Raw genomic sequence first — 13,433 nt, 5'->3', positions numbered from 1 at the left:
GTGTTGAGCCAATTTGCTGCTGCTGCTGCTGCTGCTAAGTCGCTTCAGTCGTGTCTGACTGTGCGACCCCACAGACGGCAACCCACCAGGCTCCTCTATCCCTGGGATTCTCCAGGCAAGAATACTGGAGTGGGTTGCCATTTCCTTCTCCAATGTATGCATGCATGCTAAGTCGCTTCAGTTGTGTCCAACTTTGTGCGACCCTATGGACAGCAGCCCACGAGGCTCCTCTGTCCATGGGATTCTCTAGGCAAGAATACTGGAGTGGGTTGTCATTTCCTTCTCCAATTGAGCCAATTTAGAGGGGGGAAAAATGGCTAGTGTTTTTGGGAATGTGGAGAGGATCTTGGTCAATTCCATTAAAAAGGGATTTTTCCAAGAAGTGGAAAAAGGGGCATGCTTATGCCAGACGCTTTGCATATACACTGTTATGTATCTCATACAATAGTCCTGCAAGGAAGCACCATCATCTTCATTTTATACATAAAAATGTAGGCTTAGGAAAATAAAATGACTTGCCCAAAGTCACACAGCTACTTACTGGTGGGACAAGGTGTCAAAGCTAGGTCTGGTCCCCAAGCTAGGATTCTCTCTACCATCTCCAAAATGAGTGAGAAAGCAAGAAGAACCAAGCAGAGCCAGGATCCAGTCGCTGGACCGCATCCATCACTGGGGAGCCTGGGGAGCCCCTGATCTGACAAGGGGGAGCCGCTGCAGGCAGACAAAGCAACTTCCAGGCTTAGACTTGGCTTCTGCACTCAGTGGCCTTCAGGAAGCTCAGGTTGGGGAAGGAAGGGCAGTTGTTGCCAAACTCCTCTGCCTTGACCTGTCCGCAATCCACCTGCCCTCGCACACGAAGTAGGGTCCTTGGCCACACAGGCCGGGCAAGCAGGGCAATTCCTGGGACAGCTCACACTTGCCCCTTTTCCAAGCCCCTGGCCCCCTCCCGACCCCCTCCCGACCCTGGGAAGCTGCTTGCCTTTATCTGTGCCTCCGAATAACTCCTTCCTGGTACCTTCCTTCCTTTCTGATTGTTGATTACAATGTCTTGTCTATATACTTTTGAAAAAAAAGAGGGGGAGGAGAGGGGAGGTTGGGAGGAGAGAGAGGAAAGAGTAAATTTCCAGGAATTGTTTGGCTGCTGCTGCTCTTGTTGCTTGGAGCAAAGCTGTTTGCTGCCCCCTCCTCCTGCCCAGCTTGTAAAGAAGCCTGGTCTCCTGCCCCTCGCTTTCCCACTCCCTTCCAGTCTTTCTTTCCAGTTGCCTACCTCCTCCCTCCTAAGAAAAACACCCACAAGAAAACTGCCGAGCTATCACTTATTCCTTCCTGAGGGAGCAGCTTTCCCTCTGGCCCTCTGCTAGAAGGAACCACCAGCATTTCCTCTTGCTGAAATTAACACAGTTGGGTGATGGGGGTGGGGGAGGGGACTGGGGAGCAGGTGGAGGTGAGGAACCAAGGGGTGATGTCTCCATGTGGGATGGAAGAGGTCTTTGACAGAAGATTCAGAGACCTGGGAGCAAGCCACTAAAACGCAATCTTGAGAGGAAAGGAAACGACCACGGATCAGAATGTGTGGTCCACGTGGAGAGAACGGAAGCCAGAACTACAGGTCTTTCTGGAGGGTGTGCAGTCCAGTGGAGCCTCCATCTGTGTGGGTCAAAGGCAACGAAGAAGGAAGTGAAAATTCTCAGAAGGTTCCTTACTGAAAAGAGATAGCCCACAGGATAGAAACTGAGATCCTAAAGAGAGAGAGTAGAACTGTCTGGAAAATAAAAGTAAACCTCATTTTAGGGACTTCCCTGGCGGTTCAATGGTTAGAACTGGGCACTTTCACTGCCAGAGCCTGGGTTTTGATCCCTGGTCAGGGAACAAAGATCCCACAAGCCACACAACATGGCAAACACACACACACACATACACACACATCACATCACATCTTATCTGTTTTTTAAATCATTTTGTTCCTCTCTGCCTTTTAAAAAATAATTTATTTATTTACTTATTGCTTCCCAGTTGGTGCCAGTGGTAAAGAATCCAGTTGCTAACGCAGGAGACACAGAGACCCAGGTTCGATCCCTGAATCGGGAAGATCCCCTGGAGTAGGAAATAGCAATCCTTTCCAGTTCTCTTGCTTGGAAAATTCCATGGACAGAGGAGCTTGGAGGGCTACAGTCTATGGGGTCACAAAGAGTCGGCCATGATGGAGAGAACGTACTTATTTATTTATTTATTTATTTTTGGCTGTGCTGGGTCTTTGCTCCTTCTCTGGCTTTTCTCTAGTTGCAGAGCGAGACCTACTCTCTAGTTGCGGTGCACAGACTTCTCACTGCGGTGGCTGGTCTTGTTGCGGAGCCCGGGCTCTAGGACCCCCGGGGTCCAGTAGTTGCGGTTCCTGGGCTCTAGCGCACAGGCTCAATAGTTGTGGCGCATGGGCTTGGTTGCTCCACAGCATGTGGGATCTTGAGAGACCAGTGATTGAACCCACGTTTCCTGCACTGGCGGCAGGCAGGTTCTTTATCACCGAGCACCAGGGAAGCCCCCCAGACGCCACATTTTACATCGTCACAGCTCATCGTGACAGATTTCTGGACCTGGGAGTGATCTGATATGTGAGTGGAGGTGTAACACAGTAAGAAATATATATTTTGGCGGCGGCGGAGGCACCGGCAGCGGAGGTATGGGATGTGGCCTCAGGAAGCGAATGGTTTTACTCAGAGGGCCTTGCGCAGCCTTTTTCCGCTGTCAAAGCGCTGCTCCCTTCTCCCAGGCCATTGCGCTCACTCTCGCGGCCTTCTGCTATATGCTGGCGCTATATGCTGGCGCTATATGCTGGCGCTATATGCTGGCGCTATATGCTGGCGCTATATGCTGGCTGGCGCTGCTGCTCACCTCCGCGTTCATCTTCTTCGCCATTTGATTATAGCATTGGATGAGCTGAAGACTGATTACGAGAATCCTACAGACCAGTGTAATACCCTGAATCCTCTCATGCATGCTTACTCTCTTTTTTTTCATGCTTTCTTCTGTGTCACGTTTCTTCATGTAGCAGAGTGGTTTACGCTGGGTGTCGATATGCCCCTCTTGGCATACGTTTGGAAGTATAGGAGTAGACCAGTGATGAGTGGACCAGGACTCTGTGATCCTGCAGCCATCATGAATGCACATATTCTAGCATATTGTCAGAAAGAAGGATGGTGCAAATCAGCTTTTTCTCTTCTAGCCTTTTTTTTACTACCTACATGGCATGATCTATGCTTTGGTGAGCTCTTAGAACAACAGCTCAGAAGAATTGGTCCAGTTAAGTGCATGCAAAAAGCCACCAATGAATGGATTCTATCCAGCAAGATCGTGTTTCCAAGAGTGGCCTATGGAATCTGATCAGTTACTTTAAAAAATGATTTCTTAGTTTTTAAATGTTTCCACATTTTTTTGTTTTTGGAAAGACTGTTTTCATGTGTTATACTTGGATAAAGAATTTAAATGGAATTACATATAAATTAATATAAAATGATGCCTCTGGTGTTGACAGGTTGGAACTTGCACTCCTTAAGGAACAGCCATAATCCCTTGAATGATTGATTGCATTAATTATTGACTGTCCTTAGTCCATTGGAAGCTTTTGTTTATAGGTGCTTATAGGGCTCATTTTGGTTTTATTGAAATGCCATTTAATTAGAAATTAGCTGTAGATATCAGGTGCTTCTGATGAACTGAAAATATGTATCTGACCTGTGGGAAACTTCATGGGTTTCCTTATCTATCATGTAGATGATTATATATGGATGCATTAAAAAAATAATAAGAGTGGGATTTTTTCCCGTTGGGCTTGAAATACTATCCCTATATATTGCATGAATGAGAGATTTTCTCATATTTCTACCAGCATAATATACTTGCTTTAATTCTTAAGCATAAGTGAACATGATACAAAAATATATGCTGACTTACTTGTGAAGAATGCATTTAAAGCTATTTTAAATATGCTTTAATTTGTGAGACTTTGCTTATTAAGAAATTGGTTACTATACTTAATGTTATAATAAAGGTATTCTTAAGAATTTGCAAGTGCTTTAGATTTTCAAAACCGAATGAGACAGAACATTGTATAACCATCCAGCTGTTCCTTTAGTGCAATACGATAAAACTCTGAAATTAAACAAAAAGAAAAATATATTTTGTCTCTGCCTCCAGTTCCTCACACAGAGCTCCTAAAACCTTTGTAATTTCCTGAGTGATAAGAGCATCTTACACAGATTTCCCAGATTCCTTGGAAATTCCTGGGTGATAGGAATGTCTTTGTTCTAATGAGGAGACTCCTGGCCAGCTCCTGAATGGCTTCAGGTTGGGGGTGGCCACCAGAAAGACCAAGCCTTGATTGGAAGCTTAGAACTTTCAGCCTCACTCCCACCATCCTCTGGAGAGAATGGTGTTGGAGGCTAAATTAATAATCAATCATGTCTATGTAACGATGCCTCCATAAAAATTCCTAAACTATGGGGTTCAGAGAGCTTCCAGTTTGGTGAACAACACATCCATGTGCCAGGAGGGTGGTGTATTTCAACCCTATGGGGACAGACCTCACCCAATGTACCTCTTTTTCTGGCTCTTCATTTATAGCCTTTACAATAAAACAGTAAACATAAGTAAATATTTTCCTGAGTTTTGTGAGTCAATCTACCAAGTTATGAAAACTGGCAGGAGGGGATTGTGGGAACCCCCAACTTTGTAGTCACTTTGGATAGAAGTGTGGGTACCTAGAGGAACCCATTGCTTGCAACTTAAGTAAGGACAATCTTGTGAGCCCTTAAACCTGTAGTGAAGTGAAGTGAAGTCACTCAATCGTGTCTGACTCTTTGCGACCCCATGGACTGTAGCCTACCAGGCTTCTCCATCCATGGGATTCTCCAGGCAAGAATACTGTGGAGTCTGACACTAACTCCAGGTGGTTGGTGTCAGAATTGACTTAAATTAGAAGGCGATGGCACCCCACTCCAGTACTCTTGCCTGGAAAATCCCATGTACAGAGGAGCCTGGTAGGCTTCAGTCCATGGGGTCGCGAAGAGTCGGACACGACTGAGCGACTTCCCTTTCACTTTTCACTTTCATTCACTGGAGGAGGGAATGGCAACCCACTCCAGTGTTCTTGCCTGGAGAATCCCAGGGACAGGGGAGCCTGGTGGGCTGCCGTCTATGGGGTCGCACAGAGTCGGAAATGACTGAAGTGACTTAGCAGCATTTGATGTCTGGAGAGTTGGAAAACTGGTTGGTGTTGGGGGGAAACTCTACACATTTGGTGTCAAAAGTGTCATGAGTAGAGAAAGCTTTAAGAAAACTGAAAATATCTTTTTCCATGGAGATGGTTGGTGGTGACGGTGGCATTAAGTACATGTGAGTGTACAGATGGTCAATAAACACATGAAAAAATGGTCCACATCACTCATTATTAGAGAAATGCAAATCAAAACTACAATGAGGTATCACCTCACACTGGTCAGAAAACCATCATCAAAAAACCTACAAACAATAAATGTTGGAGAGGATGTGGAGAAAAGGGAACCCTCTTGCACTGTTGGTGGGAATGCAAACTTATGTGGCCACTATGAAGAATGGTATGGAGATTATATTTAAAAACTAGGAATAAAACTACTATATGACCCAACAGTGGTAAAGAATCTGCCTGCCAATGCAGGAGACGCAGGAGATGTGGGTTCAATCCCTGGGTCAGGAAGATCCCCTAGAGGAGGAAATGGCAACCCACACCAAAATTCTTGCCTGGAAAATTCCATGGACAGAGGAGCCTGGTGGGCTGCAGTGCATGGGGTCACAAAGAGTCAGACACTAAAATCCCACTGTTGGGCATATACTGAGAAAGCCATAATTCCCACTATTGGACATATACAGAGAAAACCATAATTCAAAAAGACACATGTACCCCAGAGTTCATTGCAGCATTATTTACAGTAGCCAGGACAGGGAAGCAACCAAGATGTCCATCAGCAATGAATGGATAAAGGAGTATTACTTAGCCATAAAAAGGAATGAATTTGAGTCAGTTCTAGTGAGGTGAATGAACCTATAGCCTGTTATACAGAGTGAAATAAGTCAGAAAGAGAAAAATAAATATTGTATATTAATGTAAATATATGAAATCTAGAAAAATGGTACTGATGAACCTATTTGCAGGGCAGGAATAGAAATGCAGACACAGAGAATGGACTTCTGGGCACAGCCGGGGGTGGGGGTAGGAGAGGGTAAGATGGATTGAGACAGTAGCATTGAAACATATACATCACCGTACGTAAAATAGGTAGCCAGCAGAAGCTGCTGTATAACACAGGGAGCTCAATCTGGTGCTCTGTGCCAACCTAGAGGGGTGGGATGAGGTTGCGGGGTGGGAGGCATGTTCAAGAGGGAGGAGACGTATGTGTATTTATGGTGGTGATGGTTGCATTGTCACATTGTGGTCACATTATTGTACAGCAGAAACCAACACAACACTGTAATGCAATTATCTTCCAATTAAAAGTTTAAAAGAATTTTAAAAAGTGCATGTGAATGTACTTAATTCTACTGAACTATATACTTTAAAATAGCCACAATGGTAAACTTGATGTTATGTTTATTTTACCACAATTAAAAAGGTCAGTTAGCAGACTTTAAAAAAAAAAAACCACTCTTTGAATGGATAAACAAAATGCACTATATCCACACAGTGGAATATTACTTAGCCATAAACAGAAATGAAGTATAGACACAAGGGACAACACAGATGAATCTCAAAAATGTTACGCTAAGTGATGTAAATCAATGAAGTTAGAACACTCCCTCACACCATACACACACATACACACATACAAAACTCAAAATGGCTTAAAGACAAATATAAGACATGACATCATAAAACTCTTAGAAGAGAACATAGGCAAAACAGTTTCTGACATAAATTATAGCAATGTTTTCCTAGGTCAGTCTCCAATAAACACAGAAATAAAAATAGAATAGAAATAGAATAGAAATAAAAATAAACAAATGGAACCTAATCAAACTTACAAGTTTTGCACAGAAAAGGAAGCCATAAACAAAATGAAAAGACAACCTACTGAATGGGAGAGATTATTTTTGCCAATGATGCAATTAACAGGGCTTAATTTCCAAAATATGCAAACAGCTTGTATAACTCAATAACAAAAAAAATCAAAAAATGAGCATAAGACTTAGACATTTCTCCAAAGAAGGCATATAAATGGTTGATAGGAACAGGAAAAGATGCTCAACATTGCTAATCATCAGAGAGAGGCAAATCAAATCTACAATGAGGTATCACCTCACACCAGTCAGAATGGCTGTTTTTTACAAGTCTACAAATAATGAATTGTGGAGAGGATGTGGAAAAAAGGAACCCTTCTACACTGTTGGTGGGAAAGTAAATTAGTGCAGCCACTACGGAAAACAGTATGAAGGTTCCCTAAAACACTAAAATTAGAATTGCCATATGATTCCCTTCTGGGCATATCCAGAGAAAATTCTTTCAAAAAAGATGCATTCACTCCAATGTTCATAGTGGCACTATTTACAATAGCCAAGACATGGAAGCAACTTAAATGTCCATCAGCAGATAAATGGATAAATAAAATGTGGAATAAGTAGTCAACCATAAAAAAAGGAAATAATGCCATTCGCAGCAACATGGATAAATCTAGAGGTCATCATACTAAGTGAAGTCAGAGAAAGACAAATACCACATGACATCACTTAGGTTGGAATCTAAAATATGATACAAGTAAACTTATTTACAAAACAGAAACACTCACAAACAGAGAAAACAAATTTATGGTTACCAAAGGGGAAAGGTGGTGGGGGGAATAAATTAGGAGTTTGGGATTAGCAGATACAAACTACCATGTGTAAAATAGATAAGCAATAAAGTCTTACTGTATAGCATAGGAACTATATTCAATATCCTATAATAAAAGCTATAACCACTGGTGGTCCAGTTATGACTCCATGCTTCCACTGCAGGGGGAATGGGCTGGATCCCTGGTCGGAAAACTAAGGTTCTCTGTGTGGCATGGTCAAAAAAAAAAAAAAATATATATATATATATATATATATATATATATATGTATATAACTGAATCACTTTGCTATATACCAGAAACTAACATAACACTGGAAATCATCCATACTTCAATTTTTTTAAATCTTTTAATATAATGCTAAGTGAAAAAGAAAAGACACTAAGGTCACACATTGTATGATTCAACTGAAATTAATTATCTTTAATACATAAATGGCTTGCCAGGTGGTGCTAGTGGTAAAGAATCCGCCTAACAATGCAGGAGATGCAAGAGGTATGGGTTCCATCCCTGGGTCGGGAAGATCCCCTGTGGGAGGAAATGGCAACCCACTCCAGTACACTTGCCTGGAAAATTCCATGGACAGAGGAGCCTGGTGGGCTACAGACCATGGGATCACCAAGAGCTGGACACGACTGAGCAGCTGGGCACAATACGTAAAGCCAGAGAGACAGAAAGCAGAACAGCGGCTGCCAGGACTGAAGGGAGAGCGGACTTGAGAGTGCAGGCTTAACGGAAGTGACAAAACTTTATTCTGGGGTGACGGAAATACTTTGGAATTACATAGAGGTAGTGGTTGCACAACAACGTGAATACTAAATGCCACTGAAGTGTACACTTTAAAATATTGATATTGTCATAGGGATTTCACCTCGATTAATTTGTATATGTCCAATCCCCTCCAGCCAACACACCCCTGGCTCCACAAAGCATGGGCCCAGCTCCAGGTGGCTCTGCTCTTTCTTCGATGCCGCTGTGTGGCTTGTGTGAGACAGGCAACATCTCTGGATAAGGAAGCCCACCCTCCCTCCCCACAGGGGTTCCTGGGGGATCAAATGACTGAGATGAAAAAGCTCAGCTGACACAAGATGCTCACCAAGAACACACATCTGGGGCTCCGAGCCTTCCTCTCGGCTTGGAGGGAGAAAGAAGCCTTGGCTGGAGCAGTGTGGAGCTTGGAGGCTGGAGAATGCTGTTCACCATCCAGGAGTCTCCCTGAAGCTCAGCACAGTCCCCTCCCCATTCAGTCTTATCTCTCTCTCCAGAGTCTCACCTCAGATCACAGAATGAAGGCTGGAGGAATGCAGGGTGGCCATTCAGCAGAAGGGCCAGAGTGATTATATCTGAATAATTTTCAGACTTATTTTCCTACCCCCATCCAGTTCTATTTCAGTAGGAGTCAAGACAGACAGGGGAGAGTGGGATTCCAATCCCGTTTATCAGTGGAAAATATATACATATATAAAGCTTTAGCATGTCACTTTGATGGCTTATTTAATTCTCACAAGCACCCTTATTAGGAGATACGATTGTTGTCCCATTTTCCAGAGGAGAGCACTGAGGCTTAAAGAGGTAAGTTCACCCAGCCACAGGAGTCTGGATTTTAATGTTTGCAGCCTGACTCCTCCCTGTCACCGCCACACTGGAACTTTTGCTGTGACTTCCCCTCTAACTGGATTGGGAGAAGGCAGGAAAAACCCCGACCCTCTCCCACAGAGCCTCAGCCAGTGATACTGCTTCCCGGATGAGAAGGGCGGCCCTGAAGCCTGCAGCAGAGCCAGCTCCGCAGCCACAGTCCCTTCAGCCTCCCTGCCGCTCCCCAACGGTCCAGACCCACCGGCCCTCCCCAACCGGAGGTGCTCTCGACAGGGAAGCTCAGGTGAGGGTCGCCCTCTCTCAGAGAAGCAGGGCGTGGGGTCTGGAGGTGATTGGTTTTCCTGCATGATCCACAGATGTCCCCAAGGATGAAGCGGAGGGGTGTGTGTGTGGGTGTGTGTGTGTGTGTGTGTGTGTGTGTGTGTGTGTCCCACACGCAAGGCCCAAATAGCGAGACAAAGCAGGAGCCCCTAAGGAAGGCCTGCACAAAAGGGCCAAGCAGTGAAGCTCCAGGAGAGAAGTGGAGATGGAACCCACCCAGGGGGACTGGTCGCCGGGAAGAAAGCGGTTGGGCTCTGGCTTCTCCCACCACGGAGACCCCTTAACAGAATATTTCTGTTCGTGGGTCAAAGCCAGCAATGAGTTGTGTGCTAATTATTTATGGTTCGAATGTTACACTTCCCTTTCTTCCTCTTCAGACTCAGGATCTTTCCCCAAAACCTCCTGGCCCCCGTGGCCTGTGACCTTGGGGACATGAGGCTGCCTTCGAGGCTCCCTTGCTCCTCCAGCCCTCCCTCTCCCCATTAGGCACTTGCCAGTCCTCATGTCGGCCACCTCAGGGCCCAGCGTGGTGCCCACCAGGGACGTGGGAGAGATCTACAACTGGACGGAGCTGCTCCACTTCTTCAACCACACCCTGCCCGAGTGCCACATGGAGCTCAACGAGAACACCAAGCGCGTAGCCCTCTTTGTGCTCTACCTGGCCATCTTCGTGGTCGGGCTGGTGGAGAACCTCCTGGTGATCTGCGTCAACTGGCGGGGCTCGGCCCGCGCGGGGCTGCTGCGTCTCTACGTGCTCAATATGGCCATCGCTGACCTGGGCATCATCCTGTCTCTGCCCGTGTGGATGCTGGAGGCCACGCTGGACTACACCTGGCTCTGGGGCAGCTTCTCCTGCCGCTTCACCCACTATTTCTACTATGCCAACATGTACAGCAGCATCTTCTTCCTGGTGTGCCTCAGCGTGGACCGCTACGTCACCCTCACCAATGCCTCTCCCTCCTGGCAGCGCCACCAGCACCGAGGGCGCCGGGCCGTGTGTGCCGGGGTCTGGGTCCTCTCGGCCCTCATCCCGCTGCCCGAGGTGGTCCACATCCGGCTGGTGGACAGCTTTGAGCCCATGTGCCTCTTCATGGCACCTTTTGAAACATACAGCACGTGGGCCATGGTGGTGGCCCTGTCCACCACCATCCTGGGCTTCCTGCTGCCCTTGCCCCTCATCGCCATCTTCAACGTGCTGACGGCCCGCCGGCTCCGGCAGACAGGACAGCCTGAGGGCCGGCGCCACTGCCTGCTGGTGTGCGCCTACATAGCCGTCTTTGTCATCTGCTGGCTGCCCTACCACCTGACCCTGCTGCTGCTCACACTCCACGGCACCCACATCTCCCTCCACTGCTACCTGGCCCACCTGCTCTACTTCTTCTACGACATCATTGACTGCTTCTCCATGCTCCACTGTGTTGTCAACCCCATCCTTTATAATTTCCTCAGCCCGAGCTTCCGGGGCCGGCTCCTCAACGCCGTGGTCCATTACCTTCCCAAGGTCCAGGCCAGGGAGGGCAGACATGCCTCCTCCTCCTCCTCCTCCTCCACCCAGCATTCCATCATCATCACCAAGGAGGGCATCCAGCCCCCTGCAGCCGGCCCCCACCACCACCCAAGCCTGAACTTCCAGGCAGCAAACACCCCACCCACCTCCGCTCCCCAGTCTCTTGTAGCCAGCTGAGGAAGGGTCCAGTGTCCTCCACCAGTGAAGCAGAAAGCTGGAAGTAGGTGAGAGATCTGGGTGGGGGGGCAGGGGGGTGGAGCATGGGAGCAGGTCAGAGCGCTCATGGCCAATATTGAGTATGTCTTCAAATATTGAGGTGGGGATGGGGAGGGAGGCAGGCGGGGGAAGAGAGCAGATCCTGGGCGTTTCACTATTTGAAACCATCCCTGTGCCGAAGGGAGAGATGTAGGGGAAAAGGTGAAATAAAGAATAGAGAGAGACATGACTCTGAATCTCTGAACAAGTCTGCACTGCAAGCTGGGATTGGGAATGGAGCTGAGGCCAAAGAGATGCTCAGCAAAAACCACCCCGGCCGGAAAGAGTGAGCTCCACAGGAACCGCACACAACTTTCCTTTTGTGTTTGCGCTTGTTGACCTCCCAGCACATCATGCAGGCTGCAGGGACAAGAGGCCAGAGGCCAAGGAGCCAGGAGGCCTCAGCAGGCTGTTTCCCAGCAGTGCATCCTCAATGCGATGATAAATGGAGCGGGTGGGGACAGCAGGGGCGGGTGAGGCCGAGGTCTGAGACAGGCACCCTGCAGCAGGGCCGCTAGGAGGACTCTCCTCCCCCACCATTCAGGAAAGGGCTTGCTGACACTCTCCTCCTTGTCCATCCTGATCCCCCTCCCCTCACAAGCAGAGGAGCTGTCCCTAAGTCCATGCTGCTCATAGCCCCTCTGCCCCCAGCTCTGCCCCCAGACTTCTGCCCCCAGTCCCTCCCTTTCTCTCTGGATCCCAGGAAAATAGCGAGGGACAACCATTCCGGGAGCAGTCTTCAGGATGGGCAGCAGCTGCACTCATGGGTGCTCTGCCCCTGTCTTGCCCCTGCAGAGGGTGGGAAGTGGAAATACTCCATTCTGTCACAGGGCAGAGGCCTGGTGTCTCCTAAGTCAGTTTTGACCCTCAGACTTCTTTTTTCCTGGCCAAGTCTCCTCATAATTTTCCTGTCCAGCAACTTCTATTCACAGTTGGCCTACAGACAGGAACGGAAGTCCTCTTGCGAACATGGAGGTCTTCTGGAAAGGGCTCTATATACCAGTTTGGGAAACTAGGACCTTGTCCACGAAGTGCTCTGACTGAAGTAAAGCCTCGGAGCAGGCCCCAGCCCACCAGTCCTGAGCCCTCCGCCTCTGCATCCTGCTGGTGGAGAATTGAGGGGCTTGTGGACACAATCACTGAGACCTTCTGTCCTGCTCAAGTGCTCAGTTATGTCTGGAATGTTTAATTTGGAATAGCTACTCACTGACCTGGAGGGCCTCCCCCTCTGCTCTTGGAAATCTGAGATGCATTAAACAGATTCACCAAATGCATTAAACATGTGCTTCAGAACTGTATGAACCCATTTGTCAGGAGCACCAAGGGAAGTCCATTTAACTCCCTCTGCTCACTGGACCCAAACCTGAAAAAGGGTCTTTTTATATAAAGGGTCTTCATGCTACAAACCGCTGCTCAGTAGCACAGAGCTGAAGCCTTTTTCAACTAGGGGAGTCCAGGAACCTAACAATGCAGAGAATGTGTTATAAAGACTTTCCTCCCCTGTGCCCACATAAAAACCCAGCCCAGATCCAATGCCCTTATCACTGCCGCCCCCAAATCAGGCTCCAGAAGTTCCCTCAAGGAAACCCAGATCTACATCTGTTACATTCTCGGTTACCTGAGGCCACTTTCCCAACATCTTCTTTTCTCACAGACTCCACTTCGGGAACCAGTGATCACTCTGATAGCACAGGTACTTCCTCAGGGCCTGAGAAGCAAGCACGGGGCTGATGGCAGCAAGGCCCCCAGCTCTGTGTTTGCTGAGCACTGATGGGCGCCAGGTCAAATCCGTGTGCCCTGAGACCAAGGGGACCATGTCACGTCCTAACTCCAGGTCTGTCTCCTCTCTGTAGGGGAACGTTGGTTACCAACCTCACGAAACTAGGCCAAACCTCTGCC

At 47.5% G+C, this 13,433-nt stretch overlaps 1 protein-coding gene and 1 pseudogene across 2 annotated transcripts; both read left to right on the top strand.

Moving 5' to 3' along the window:
- The first annotated feature begins 2,677 nt into the window (after positions 1–2,677).
- Positions 2,678–3,271, top strand: LOC138436357 (protein cornichon homolog 1 pseudogene; annotated as a pseudogene).
- Positions 3,272–9,519: 6,248 nt separating this feature from the next.
- Positions 9,520–11,724, top strand: GPR182 (G protein-coupled receptor 182). Of its 2 annotated transcripts, none has more exons than XM_069580976.1 (2): positions 9,520–9,734; positions 10,259–11,724. In XM_069580976.1, the coding sequence occupies exon 2, from the start codon at positions 10,275–10,277 to the stop codon at positions 11,454–11,456; it is 1,182 nt and encodes a 393-aa protein (XP_069437077.1). In that variant the 5' UTR covers positions 9,520–9,734; positions 10,259–10,274; the 3' UTR covers positions 11,457–11,724. The 2 variants fall into 2 exon arrangements, with proteins under 2 accessions (XP_069437077.1, XP_069437078.1); XM_069580977.1 differs by having other exon boundaries at positions 9,602–9,734; positions 10,150–11,724.
- Positions 11,725–13,433: the final 1,709 nt, after the last annotated feature.

This window comes from Ovis canadensis, chromosome 3, assembly GCF_042477335.2.
Source record: "Ovis canadensis isolate MfBH-ARS-UI-01 breed Bighorn chromosome 3, ARS-UI_OviCan_v2, whole genome shotgun sequence".
NCBI classification, from domain to species: domain Eukaryota; kingdom Metazoa; phylum Chordata; class Mammalia; order Artiodactyla; family Bovidae; genus Ovis; species Ovis canadensis.
The sequence above is the reverse complement of the archived record's forward strand: the minus strand, read 5'-3'. Positions and strand labels throughout refer to the sequence as shown.